The 12,100-nt window shown below is 54.6% G+C and overlaps 1 protein-coding gene across 3 annotated transcripts; it reads left to right on the top strand.

Moving 5' to 3' along the window:
* The first annotated feature begins 113 nt into the window (after positions 1-113).
* MMAB (metabolism of cobalamin associated B) lies at positions 114-11,862 on the top strand. 3 transcript variants are annotated; one of them, XM_041003735.1, is made up of 9 exons: positions 114-245; positions 1,515-1,576; positions 3,895-3,988; positions 5,672-5,729; positions 7,693-7,765; positions 8,014-8,111; positions 8,443-8,507; positions 9,713-9,772; positions 11,218-11,862. In XM_041003735.1, exons 1-9 carry the CDS (start codon positions 130-132, stop codon positions 11,315-11,317), a joined length of 726 nt encoding a protein of 241 aa, XP_040859669.1. In that variant the 5' UTR covers positions 114-129; the 3' UTR covers positions 11,318-11,862. The 3 variants fall into 3 exon arrangements, with proteins under 3 accessions (XP_040859669.1, XP_040859668.1, XP_040859670.1); XM_041003734.1 differs by having other exon boundaries at positions 1,512-1,576; XM_041003736.1 differs by lacking the exons at positions 7,693-7,765; positions 8,014-8,111.
* The last annotated feature ends 238 nt before the right edge of the window (positions 11,863-12,100 follow it).

Below are 12,100 nucleotides of genomic sequence, written 5' to 3'. Positions count from 1 at the left end.
TGCGAGCGCCGTAAACCAATGGAAAATGAAGCTGGACGGTGGCGCGGCTGGCCAGGGGGTGGGATCATGCCCAGAGCCTGGACGGGAGCCTGGAGGGATCAGCCCCCGCCCGGTCTAGCGCCGCCGAGCATGGCCTTGTGGATCCAAGCAGGCCGCCTGGGCCTACGCGGGTGCCTCGGCACCGGCCGGCTAGTGCGTCCCCGTTTCCGGAGCCGCGGCTCTACGGGCGTGGAGGACGGGGACAGGTGAGTGACTGGCTGGGAGGGTAACTCCACACCTGCCGCGAATCGTGGCGTCATCCCCGTCTGTGCTGACGTCACACGGGCTTGACAGTAGGATTTGTTTGCTCCAGTCTGACCGAAGGCCAGCCAGCTGTCATTGATCAGAGCAGGCTGTATTGCGAGTGAGCCAAAACACAACCCACACGTTCGCCATCATCTGCCTCGAAGCTAGGCACACAACACAGTAGGGTACTGTGAATTTAGGACGGATTAAAGGTCTAGCGGGTAAGACGCGGCTTGGCACGGCCAACCTAGCCTGTCCCGGTGCCTGGGATGGAGGCTCATCAGCCCTGCTGCTGGTTGCCATCTTGCCGCTAACGCGGACCCTGGGAAGCAACATGTGGGTGGCTCTAGGGACTTGGGCCTCCGCCGCTCGATGGAGTTCCAGGCTCCTGGCCTGACTGTGGTGGGCATTAGAGGGAAATGAGCCAGCGAATGGGAACCGACTCTCTGTCTCTCTGCCTTTCAAACAAAATGCAAATAATTTTTTCAATGTTAAAAAAGTATATATATATTGAGAGATGTCATAGACCCAGTCATTTAACCTTTAACCTTGTAAATACCACATTTACATTTAGGGTCATATATTTACGTTGTTATGTTAATGTTTGAAAATGCCAGTTTTGAATGCTGTTTTGGCAGAGTGTGTGTGTCTGTGTACTTGAAGCCTCAGAGAGCGGAAGTGGCTCTGGTCCATTTGCCTGCCCGAGGCCCTAACTTGTTAGAATGGAAGGTAAGAGCTGAATCAAAATAGAGGCAGGAGCTAGCAGAGGGTAGAGTGGGAGTTTCGGCATTGGAGTAGCACCGGAGTCTTGGGCATGAATGCTAGGCTGACCTCTTCCTGGCTGAGCCTGGTGGCTGATGAGTCCCATGCTTACCTGTGGCTTCCTGCACGGGGCAGGGAAGGCAACCGGGGCAGCAAGCAGTGCCTGCTGGTAGGGCTCTGCAAGGATTCCGGGAGTCATCCGTGGAGAGATTCCAGGGCAAGACGCGTCAGTGGTATTCGTTGATTCTCTCTACTGAGCACTGACTGTGGACACAGACGTGGACTTGCGACAGGAAGGGATGGAGGGAAGAGATGCCCAGAGGTGCCATCCTAGCAGCAGTGATGGCAGCTGAGGCCAGCCAAGTACTGCCTCGGAGATGACGAGGGCCACTGGGAGAGATATTCCTCTGTGTAAGCTATTACCACTCATTGGTACTCACCTCCCCTCTGTGTCTGTTTCTTAGTAGGCCACACCCTTCCTCGAAGACAGCCAAGATCCCCAAGATTTACACCAAAACAGGAGACAAAGGTAGGGTGGGGACAACAGAGGAAAGTACAAAGACAGACATGTGACAGACACCATTTACCGTTCTTCCAAAAAAGCATGTGACAGGTTGCTGGATTCATCACAAAAAATGGGGTGTGAGTGGCCCTGCGGGGTGGCTAAAGTCCTTGCCTTGTACACGCCAGGATCCCATGTGGCCACCGGTTCTAATCCCAGTGGCCCCGCATCCCATCCAGCTCCCTGCTTGTCGAGGTCAGCCCTAAGCCTTGGGACCCTGCACCCCCATGGGAGAGCATCTGGAAGAGGCTCATGGCTCATGGCTTTGGATTGGTGAATATATAGAGAGGAGGAGAGACAGAGAGGAAGATCCTCCCTCTGATGGTTCACTCCCCAAGTGGCTGCAACAGCTGGAGCCATGCCAATCTGAAACTAGGAGCCAGGAGCTCCTCTGGGTCTCCCGTACCAGTGCAGGGTCCCAAGGCTTTGGACTGTCCTCAGCTGCTGTCCCAGGCCACAAGCAGGGAGCTGGAGGGGAAGCAGGGCTGCTGGGATTAGAACCGGCAACCATATGGGATCAAGGACGTGCAAGGCAAGGACTTTAACCACTATACTATCACGCTGGGCTCCCATTCTGGTTTGTTTTTTTTTTTTTTCTGTCATGAGCACATATGACTCTGATGATTTAACAATCATCATATTGTACAGAAAGAATAAGTTACAAAAGAATGTACCAATATGTTGCAAGTCACAAATACGTACTGGTTTTTTAAAGTATATGCTTATATAGTAATATAGATTTATATGTAGAGACAGAGATGCATCAGATATACTTAATGCTGCTGATGTATAAATTTAAAAATGGTTAAAATGGGAAACTTTAGCTTCTTTATGTGTCACTACAAGAAGGAAAGGAGAAAGAAAAAAATGTGGAAGAGTGTGTGGAAAAAATGTGGAAGAGCTGCTGCGTAGAGTACTGGCATCCTGTATATGAGTAAAAGTTCAAGTCCTAGCTACTTTACTTCTGGTCCAGCAAATGCTTCTAGGAAGGCAACAGAAGATGCCAAAGTCTTTGGGCACCAGCCACCATGTGGGAGACTGGGATGGAGTTTCTGGCTTCTGACTTCACGCTGGCTCAGACCTGGCCGTTATGGCCATTTGGGGAGTGAACCGGTAGATGGAGGATCTTTCTTTTGATAGTTCTCCCATGTCCTCTGCTTCTCTGCCTTCCAAATAAATAGAATTCATGCATAGTACGAGGGCTGGCCTTGTGGTGTAGTGAGTAAAAGCACCACATGTGACACCAGCATCCCACTTCAGTTCAGCTTCCTACTGGAGAAGCCCAGGCTGGGACGCTCACTGCCAGGACACAGGGCCAGTTCTGAAAGTGGGTCTCTTCATTTTCCTCTAGAAAATAAGAGGAGCAGGGATGTGCTAGAGCCCTGAAGATGGAGAAGCAGTGATCACTCATATGGGCTGGGAAAGGGGGTGCTCGGTGTTGTTCATCTTGGGCAGTGTTCTCTGCTCAGACGTCACCAAGGAGCCTTAGCCTGTCACAGCGGCGGAATAGTCCTTCAGAGGGACTGCTGAGGCATGCCGTGTGTGCCGCAGAACGCCACCTCCTACGGGCGAGTGCCCAGCCAACACCCAAAGCTGGACTGATGGTCAAGGGCAGAGGGGGCTGTGACCTAGGCAGAGTATACAGAGCACTTGGATTCATGCAATATCTAATAGCAGTGTGTCTGTAATATGCACAAGATGGTGAGGACTTGTTTTTTTTTTAATTATGATGATTATGATTATTTGAGAGGCAGCAGTCAGAGGTTACTCTCATGTTCTGGTTCCCATGGAGGTCATGAACTGGGCTAGGCCAGGGTCTGGAGCTGGGAACTCCATCCAGGTCCAAGAGGCAGGAATACAACTACTGGAGTGTCCCTGGGACTGTGTTAGCAGAAAGCTCAAGTCAGGAGCTAGAGCAGGGACTCAAACCCAGGCCCTCTGGATGGGGGATACATATCTTAACACGTGTCTCAACCACCAGACTCAGTGTCTGCCCTAGTCTGTGATTTTCGTTTTGGTTTGTTTTAGGTTTAAAAGAAGAGCATATCAGGAAAGAAGTCAGGTTGGCTGTTACTCACTGGGGAACATGAAGTATAAGGGGGCTCTAGGGGTTCTTGGGTACAGATTACAGAATTGTGTTCAGTTAGTAAAAAGCCACCCTCTTGTACACGGAAGGACTGAGTGTTTTTGTGTCTGCTATACTTCCAAATTTTTTTTCAATATATAGCATATTAAGGGAAGAAATTCTTAGTTGGGGTGGCTAAACATTTCCCTCCCTCCCACAGGGTTTTCTAGCACCTTCACAGGAGAACGGAGACCCAAAGATGACCAAGTGTTTGAAGCCCTGGGCACCACAGACGAGCTGAGTTCAGCCATCGGGTAAGAGAGCTGGCTTCGACCCCAAGGTTGAGTTTGAGTGGAGCATGAGTGAGTGTGACTTGCGTGATGCTGTCCTGAGTGCTGGCCAGTCCAGAAGGTGTTCAGCCCTGGTGGAGCTTGCTACTCCTGCACCTGTCTCTGGCCCTGCCCCTGCCAGTCCTGCTTCCCTCACTTTTCAGGGGAACATGTATGTGCTACTGAGCTTCCATCAGTGTAAAAGAGGTAAGTAACCAGGGTTTCTAGTAGGACCCCTTTTATGAATGTTGTTTCTTATTTTATTTACTTTGTAAAGAGTTATTTATTTATTTATTTGAAAGGCACAGTGGCAGAGAGGAAGAGACAGAAGGAGAAAAAGAATGTTCCATCCACTGGTTCATTCCCCAGTTGCCCGTCTAGCCAGGGCTGTGCTAGGCTGATGCCAGGAGCCAGAAACTCCATCCAGGTCTCCCATTTGAGTGGCAGGGGCCCAAGTCCTTGAGCCACCTTCTGCTGCTTTCCCAGGTCCATTAGCAGGATGCTGGATGGGAAACAGAACAACCAGGACTCATTGGCACTCCCATGCAGCATGCTAGTGTCTCAAGTGTTGCCTTAACCCACTACACCACTACACCTGGATGCTTTTTTTTTTTTTTTTTTTAATAAGTCACAGTTCAGAAGGGTGGACTTGGGGAATTAGAGTGGATCAGATCATGCTCTGCTAATAACCCCCGATCTTGTGGTTTATAGTGCTATAGATCCATTTCCTGTTCTTACTTCAAGTACATCACGGATTTGCTCTGGCTTTATGCCATATGGCCTACTCACCAGGACCTAGGCTGGTAGGACGGCCTCTCCCAGGGTTCAAGTCCTGAATGCTCTGCTTCCAATCAAGCTCCCTGATGATGCTCTTGGAAAAAGCAGCAGCAGATGACCTAAGTAATTGGGCCTCTGCCACCCACGTGAGAGACCCAGATGGAGCTCCTGGCTTTAGCCTCGCCCAGCCCCACGTATCGCAGCCCTCCAGAGAGTGAGCAACAAGCAGTTGGAAGCTATCGCCTCCTCTGTTTCTCCCTTGCCCCTCAGGCTCCTGCTAGTCTTTCCCACCCATTTCCAGTTTCTCTGCTATGAACAGTTGCTTCTTGAAAGCTCTGCTGTGGGAATCCCTCCAGTGCACAGCTCTCTGTTCCCTGCCAGGACCCTGGCTGTACAGAAGGGCCGTGCAGAGCCCAGGGATCTGCCCTGCAACAGGGGCAGTTGGCTTTCCCCACCATACCCTGCCTTGCCAGGGAATGCCTGCTTGGCCAGCCTCCCCCAGGAAGCCCTCTCTGCCCCACTAGCCAAGGCCAGGTTAGGCTGCCTTGCTCTTTCCTTCCAAGCCCGGGCGTCAGTTGGCAGTCTTCAGTTGCACAGCATGATTCCCCAGCTCGGGCCTGCCCCTCTTGCAGAATGGAGCCTGCATTACCAACTGCTCACAGCCGCGTCAACCAACACGGCTAGTGCAGGCTGTTGAAAAGGAGTTGCTGGCTATAGGGAGGGGGGGGAATGTCAGTGCAAGGGAAGACACCGTGAGCAACAGGCATCACTGTCGCCGGGAACCTTGCGATGTCGCTATTGTCATCCAGAAAAGCAAGGCCATGGCTATCAGTGGGCTCCACCTGAGACTCCTGTGCGCTACAACAGCATCCTCTGTCCTTTACTGCCTAGGCTTGCCATGGAGTTCATCACAGAAAAGGGCTACCCGTTCACTGAGGAGCTTCAAAAAGTGAGTCAAATGCTGTCTCATCCCAAGCTGGGATTCCTCACCCCCACTGAGGCCTAACGACCATGACTGGGCTTCCATCTGACTACTGTTCCCACTTGGTGCTGCCTGAGTCTAGTCCCTGTCCTTCTTCAAACCTCATTTTTTTTTTTTTTCATCTGTCAAATGGGGATGTGCAGAGACAGCCCGTTGTTACAGGCAGCCATGAGGCTGGGGCACCAGGTGCAGCAGTTCTCAACCCAAAGCCATCTTTGCTCATCATAGAAGACACTTGGCAGGCATTGTTGGTTTTCACAGGAGGTCATCAGTGGAGAAAGAAAGGTCCTGGTATCTAGAGAGTAGAGACCAAAGACCTAGCTAAATGACCTGCCGTGCATAGGTCAATCCCCTTCACCAAAGAACAGTCCAATCCAGAATGGCAATGGCACCAAGATTGAAAACCCTGTGTAAGGTGCCTCAGCTCCACACAGCAGCTTCCATGAGACGCCCTGCCATGGAGGCCACTGGCTGGGCACTTGTGCTTAATGGAAGGAGGAGAGCTTCCCCTGCCCTCACTGAGAGGGGTTCCACTCCTAGAGCACCTCAGGACTTGAGGAGGGAAAAGCCAAGCCAAACTCCCAGCTGAACTGGGCACCTGCTACCCCCTTACAACACACAGGCCAAGTGGGGAGGCAGACAGGTGATGCAGGCAGGTGGGCATGTCTTGTGAGACTGAGGTGAGAGGGTGTGGAAAGGCCAGGGAAGGAGCCTAACTCAGCAGGAGCCAGAAAAGTCAGCAGAGCCTGGAGAAGGTGACACGGAAGCTGTGCCTTTGCCCTCTGCACACCTGCAGGAGGAACCAGCAGAAGGAAACTCTTTAATTCCAAGAACAAATTTATAAGGCAGACCAACGTGTCCAGGCCCTACAGTCAGGGCCGTGGAGAAAGCATCACTACTGCCCCCTTCCACTGAGATACCATCATGCCCAAGCAGTAAAGTAACTCATCCAAGTCTGCTGGTCAGTGTCCAGAGAAAGGTTCTGGTTCGGCGCTGGGTGGGCAGCCTCTGCCACCTCTACTGCGCCTGTTTTCACCTGCCTCCCACCAGGCCCCAGGCCCATGCCCAGATCAGTGACATGTGTGGGTCTGATTGCACAGGTGCCTACCGACAATGTGCCATGCAGGAGGAGCCTGGTGCCTGGCCAGCAGACCTCACCAGGCTACCTGTGGGCCACGCAGACCCAAGCTTCTCTTAGAGGCTGGGCCTCCCCCTGCCAGGCATCCTGACCCCAGTACCTGCCCATGCCTAAGTTCCTTGTCCTAGTGCTGTCTTGTTGAATCTTTTGGCCCAACTGATGCAGGTGAGAGCAGCAACATTGGCATTACAGAGAGAAGAAAGAGAGGCTTACAGGGCCCTGGCGCTCAGAGCCAAGTCAAGGCCAAGCACACTGCACTTGACCACCTCTGGGGCACCTGCCACTCCTTCCCTGTGTAACCCAACTACCGCCCCGGGAGCCTCCTGCAGATTTGCCAGGTGCCCAGGGAAGACGCTGTGCCTTGCCAAAGGCCCCCACGGAGCCGGCCTTTAGACATCGGCTTTGTAAAGACCCTGCAGTCCCTACTGAGCCTACTCTTGTGTGCTTTGCTGGCATACCCAGTGCCACCCCTGAACATGGAACAGCTTTCTGCTTATTTATTTGAAAATCAGAGAGACAGACAGACAGACAGAACTCCCATCTTTTGGATCATTCCACAGCGTCCTGGAACAGCTGAAACCAGGAGCCAGGAACACAGCCCAAGCCCCGGTCCCCCGTGTCAGTAGCAGTGGACTTGAACAGCAGGAAGCTATTAGAAGAAAGCTCTCATTAGCAGGAAACTGACTTTGGCTAGGGGCCAACATAAGCACCACCAAGGCCAGCACTCACTTGGTGGGACTGCTCTGTCTCTGCTCAGCCCAACCCAGTTTGTGCCTCCCATTGCTTCCTCAGATCCAGTGCCACTTGCAGGATGTCGGCTCTGCCCTGGCCACACCAAGCTCTTCAGCCAGGGAGGCTCACTTAAGTAATTCCCAGGCCTGGTGGGAAGGGGTGGGGGTCCAGAGGGCCCAGGTGGGGGAGGCAGGGAGTGGGGAGCCCTGTGTCCTGAGTGTTGTTCCCTTGGGAGGGACGATGCCTTTTGAGCCGGTGGAAGCAGTTTTCTGGGCACGGCGGGTTGGTGGGGTATAGAGGGTACAGGGGCAATTAACTGATGGCCTGGCTGGCAGGGGGCGGCCTCCTGGCAGTGTGTCTTTCTGCTCCTTGACTCCTCAGAACACACAGCCTTCGAGGAGGGGCCCATCCTGGAGCTGGAACGCTGGATCGACCAGTACTCCCGCCAGCTGCCCCCACTCACAGCATTTATTCTGCCTGTACGTGTTAGGTGGCTTCCAGGGAACCAGGGTAAGGGGGTGGGTGGCATATTAACAAACATGTGAACTTTGGTGGCATCCCTCACTGTGACTTTTTAACTAGATCAGAAGCTGTCACCTAGCCCCCCACCCTCACCCCCTGACTCCTTTACCACTTCCCCTGCTGCACCCCAGCCCTGGCCACTTTGGAGGGAGATGCCCCGTGGGTTTGCTGTCAGGGTCTCCTGGAGGCAGACCCTTCTGTGGTGAGGGGCAGGACCTGCACGGTGCAGGTGCCTCTGCCCCCACCTGCCCAGGCCTGCCCTTGACGACACCTGCTTTCTGCTTGCAGTCAGGCGGAAAGAGCAGCTCCGCACTGCATTTCTGCCGGGCCGTGTGCCGCCGAGCTGAGAGACGGTAAGAGGGCCCGAGGAAGGGAGGGGGCCTGGTCAGAGCGGGCAGGAGGGACATCACAGGTTTATTGGCACACACTTCCAGGCCCCGTCGCTATGCTGGGGTGACTGTGGCAGTCCGCCTTACTCCTTCCAGGAGCCAGGCAATGGAGTTCAGAGAGGGAAACTTCCTGTCCAGAGCCAGTTGTCATTTGGCAGTTTTCAGCCCAAGTCTATCTGTTCAGACACTTAGGACTTTGTGTGACCCTCATTCCAGGGGTTTTGTCCTTCCTGAAAGGGTCCTGGGCACAGCAGCTCCTGAAGGATCCTGAGTGACAGCTGTGACTTCCAAAGATGCAAAGAAGCAACCTGGCATTAGTAGAGAGCGTTCCCCCCCTTGACAGAGCTCACGCTGGCAGACAGCAGGGACTGTCCGAAGGCCCCGGACAGCAATCGGTGGGCCCCTTGTGTGGTGGGCACAGATGGTGCCATGGCGGGGAGCAACATGGGGGCATCAGTGAGGGGAGCTGTGTAGACGGGTGTGCTGAGTGTGAGGTGCTCGGGCACACATCCTGCCTGGGCCACCTGCCCACCGTGTGGCTTTGAGAATTCCTGACCCTGAGCTAACAGAAGCCAGCAGCCGTGAGGGACATGCAGGGCCTTAGCAAGAGCTGCCACATCTGTGGATGACAGTCCGTTGTCCTGGGCCCTCTACACCCAGGTGGACATGGCCCATCATGGACACCTGGAAACTCAACAGTCCCAGGTGGACCTGGGAGCTTGGCTGGGCCAGGGTCTTTCTGTTCCCTAGGAAGTTACTCTTAGTTGTTTCTAGAACAATTTTAGCCGACAACCTCTTGAGAACTAAAGGGCAGCGCCCAACCCCCTTCCCTTGCTGCTGGGAGGCCCAGCCCTTCATGCAGGGAGGCCAAGCAGCAAACTTGGCCTCTCCCATGGGTGTTGCCAGCTCCAACCAGCACCCTGCCCTAGGCCCCAGTGCCCTAGGCCAGCAAACTTGGTTGTGAGGTGGGCTGCCCGCTCACCTGGCCTCTCCTACTGTTCTCCATCTCTCCTAGGTTGTATCCTAGTCAGGGACATGACATTTTCAGACCCCGCCAGTGAGGGGTTTTCTGTCATTGCCAGCTGGGTCAGTGCAGGCTGGAGCCAAGCAGCAGGCTGTGAAAGGCTCCAGCTCCCAGAACGTCGCTGACAGCATGTCCCCCTTTGCAGTGTGGTGCCTCTGGTCCAGATGGGAGAGACCGATGCAAACGTGGCCAAGTTCTTAAACAGGTACAGAGGTGCAGCCTGGGCTTGGGGGTGGGGGGTGGGGGTGGACGGCAATCCTCGGGAAAGCTGGGCACATGTGTGGGAGAGAAGAAGAAGGCCGCAAGCCCGAGGAGTAGGCCCTGGGCTGAGTAAGCCCTGACGCCAATCCAAAGCCAGGAGCCAAGAGCCTCTTCCTGATCACACTCACTCACTCGCCCACTCATGAGCATCTGGCATGGGAGAGGCAGCTGTGAATGACTCAGGATTTGATCTTGTCAGGAGAGGTGGCTGTCAAAACCAACAGAGGAAACTCAAGCTCCAAGGCACAGGAGACAGGGGCAGCTGTTTTCCTGTCAGTCCAGATGCGCATGTTCCCACCTTGGAGTGGCCTGGGCTCAATTCCCAGCTCGGCTGCTGCTGAACAGCCCGGGAGGCGGCAATGATGACTCGCGTCTCTGGGTTCCAGCCGTCCATGAGGGAGATCTGGATTGAGTTGCTGGTTGCTGTGGGCCTTTGGGGAGTGTAGCACCATATGAGAATTCATTCTCTCTCCTCCTCCTGCCTCTACAATAAATGAATAAAAAGTAAACCAGCAACATGGGGCAGTAGCCAGGGGCAGGGCATCTCAGTGGTGACTGAGCAGGGGGCCCATGAGGCAGGCCCTCTTCAGACCCCTCTCTCAGGGCCCCAGGAGAGCATGAACTGAGAGAAACTGGCTTGGCTGTGCCCAGCTCAGTATGACAGCCGGCAGCCAGTCCTCCCCCGGGCCTCACAGCTGCCCCATGGCCCGCAGCCTGCTCTGTTGGCTTCTGCCCCAGCTCTGGCTTGTTCAGGTGCCACAGGGACCAGGCCGGGAACATCTCAAAGGCTGTTGTGCTGTCCTGTATTCCCCCCACACTGTGTCTCCGAGAAAGCCGCCTGCATGGGAGCCCTGCTCCCTCCTCCACTGATGCTGGTCTAGGGGCACCCCAGGGTCGTGCTACCACAATGGGGCTCCAGCAACATCTGCCCACGTCTCTGGTTGTCAGGACCGGGTACTGGATGGCAGCTCCGTCCAGCACCCTTGGGGTAGAGGCCAAGTTTGCTGCTTGGCCTGGTGTAGCACCCAAGGAAGACTCACTCAGAATGTCTCATTCACAGTTCCACCTGGTGCCAATTCCACCTGCGGAGTCCCAAGCCTGGCCCAGTGCCCCTGCTGAGAACCACGGCTCAGGGAGCACCAGGCGATTTATGTGTATGCTCCTGGCCTGGGTCCTTGAAGCTCAGGGGAGAGGTACCAAGTCACTGGAGCAAGGGTGAGAGCTTCCTGGCACCTTGGGCTCCTCCCAAAGCCGGCCTGGTGCCTGCCGTTCTCACGTGATACCTCTAGGGCCGTGTGAGCGACAGTTCTGCTAGGAAGCTAATGGGGAAGGACCCAATGAAGCATTGATCTCTCTCTTCATTCCCTTTGCTTCTCTTCACCCCTCCAGACTCAGTGACTACCTCTTCACGTTAGCCCGATACGCGGCCATGAAGGAGGGAAATCAGGAAAAAATATACAAGAAAAGCAACCCTTCAGACCGAGCCTGAGGCACTTGGAAGTTACAAAAAGGGAGGACTTCTAGAAGCTTCCACGGGGGGTGACAGTGACACAGCGTCCTGGTTCCCAGAGATCCCAGCCGGAAGTGGCTGACTGCAGACTTCACATCCAGTCATACCCCAGCTCTTCCCTGCAGGGGTCGTGGCTGGCCCCATGAGGATTTTGTCCCCTGCTCGTGGGCTGACCGTGACCTTGGAGAGAGCAGCAGGGAGCTCAGTCTTGGCAGCAAGGTACAGTGATTGCTGTGAAAAGCAAAGAATAAAGAAGAGAAAGGCTTGCGGAGGGCATGCAGCTGTGTGTGTGTGCGTACACGCGTGCCAGAGGCAGGCTGACTATGCATGTGAGCGAGTGTGCCCTCCCACTGCCAGCTCCAGCGGATCAAGGATTTGGAGCAGTCCCAGAGGCTCTTGGCCATGTGACTGTGACCTGCACATCCCGAGGGAGCTCCCAGTGACTGACACCAAGGCTACTGTTGACAGGGTGGGCTGCTCGTGCCCCATCCTGAGCCAGTCAAGAGTCCGAGGTGGCACCTACTCAGTGGGAGAAGACGAGATGACAGGGTCCCAGCGAGGCAAGGCTGACTCCTCAGAGATGTGTGTCCCATGGCTATATTTTATTTCTGTTGTCACACCAGCTCTCTCCTGCCCGGAGGTGGGGCAGCCGGTGCCTGCTGTGTCCTTGGGAAGGGGGATATATATCAAGGATGGAGAGGTGGCCCTGAGAGGCTGAGGAATCCATGCTGCTGATTGTTGGGGGGACTTCAGAAGGGCAGG

The sequence above is a fragment of the Ochotona curzoniae genome, unplaced genomic scaffold (assembly GCF_017591425.1).
Source record: "Ochotona curzoniae isolate NIBS_2020 unplaced genomic scaffold, NIBS_Ocur_1.0 scaffold_274, whole genome shotgun sequence".
Taxonomy (NCBI): Eukaryota; Metazoa; Chordata; class Mammalia; order Lagomorpha; family Ochotonidae; genus Ochotona; species Ochotona curzoniae.
This window is presented reverse-complemented; position numbering and strand designations above follow the sequence as displayed.

Excerpts from the sequence above, each read along its gene's own strand:
- MMAB (XM_041003734.1), top strand. The coding sequence starts at position 130 with ATGGCCTTGTGGATCCAAGCAGGCCGCCTGGGCCTACGCGGGTGCCTC. Across the intron at positions 7,766-8,013 it reads AGCCAGGGAGGCTCACTTAA|AACACACAGCCTTCGAGGAG; the intron begins GTAATTCCCAGG and ends TTGACTCCTCAG. Across the intron at positions 8,508-9,712 it reads TGCCGCCGAGCTGAGAGACG|TGTGGTGCCTCTGGTCCAGA; the intron begins GTAAGAGGGCCC and ends CCCCCTTTGCAG.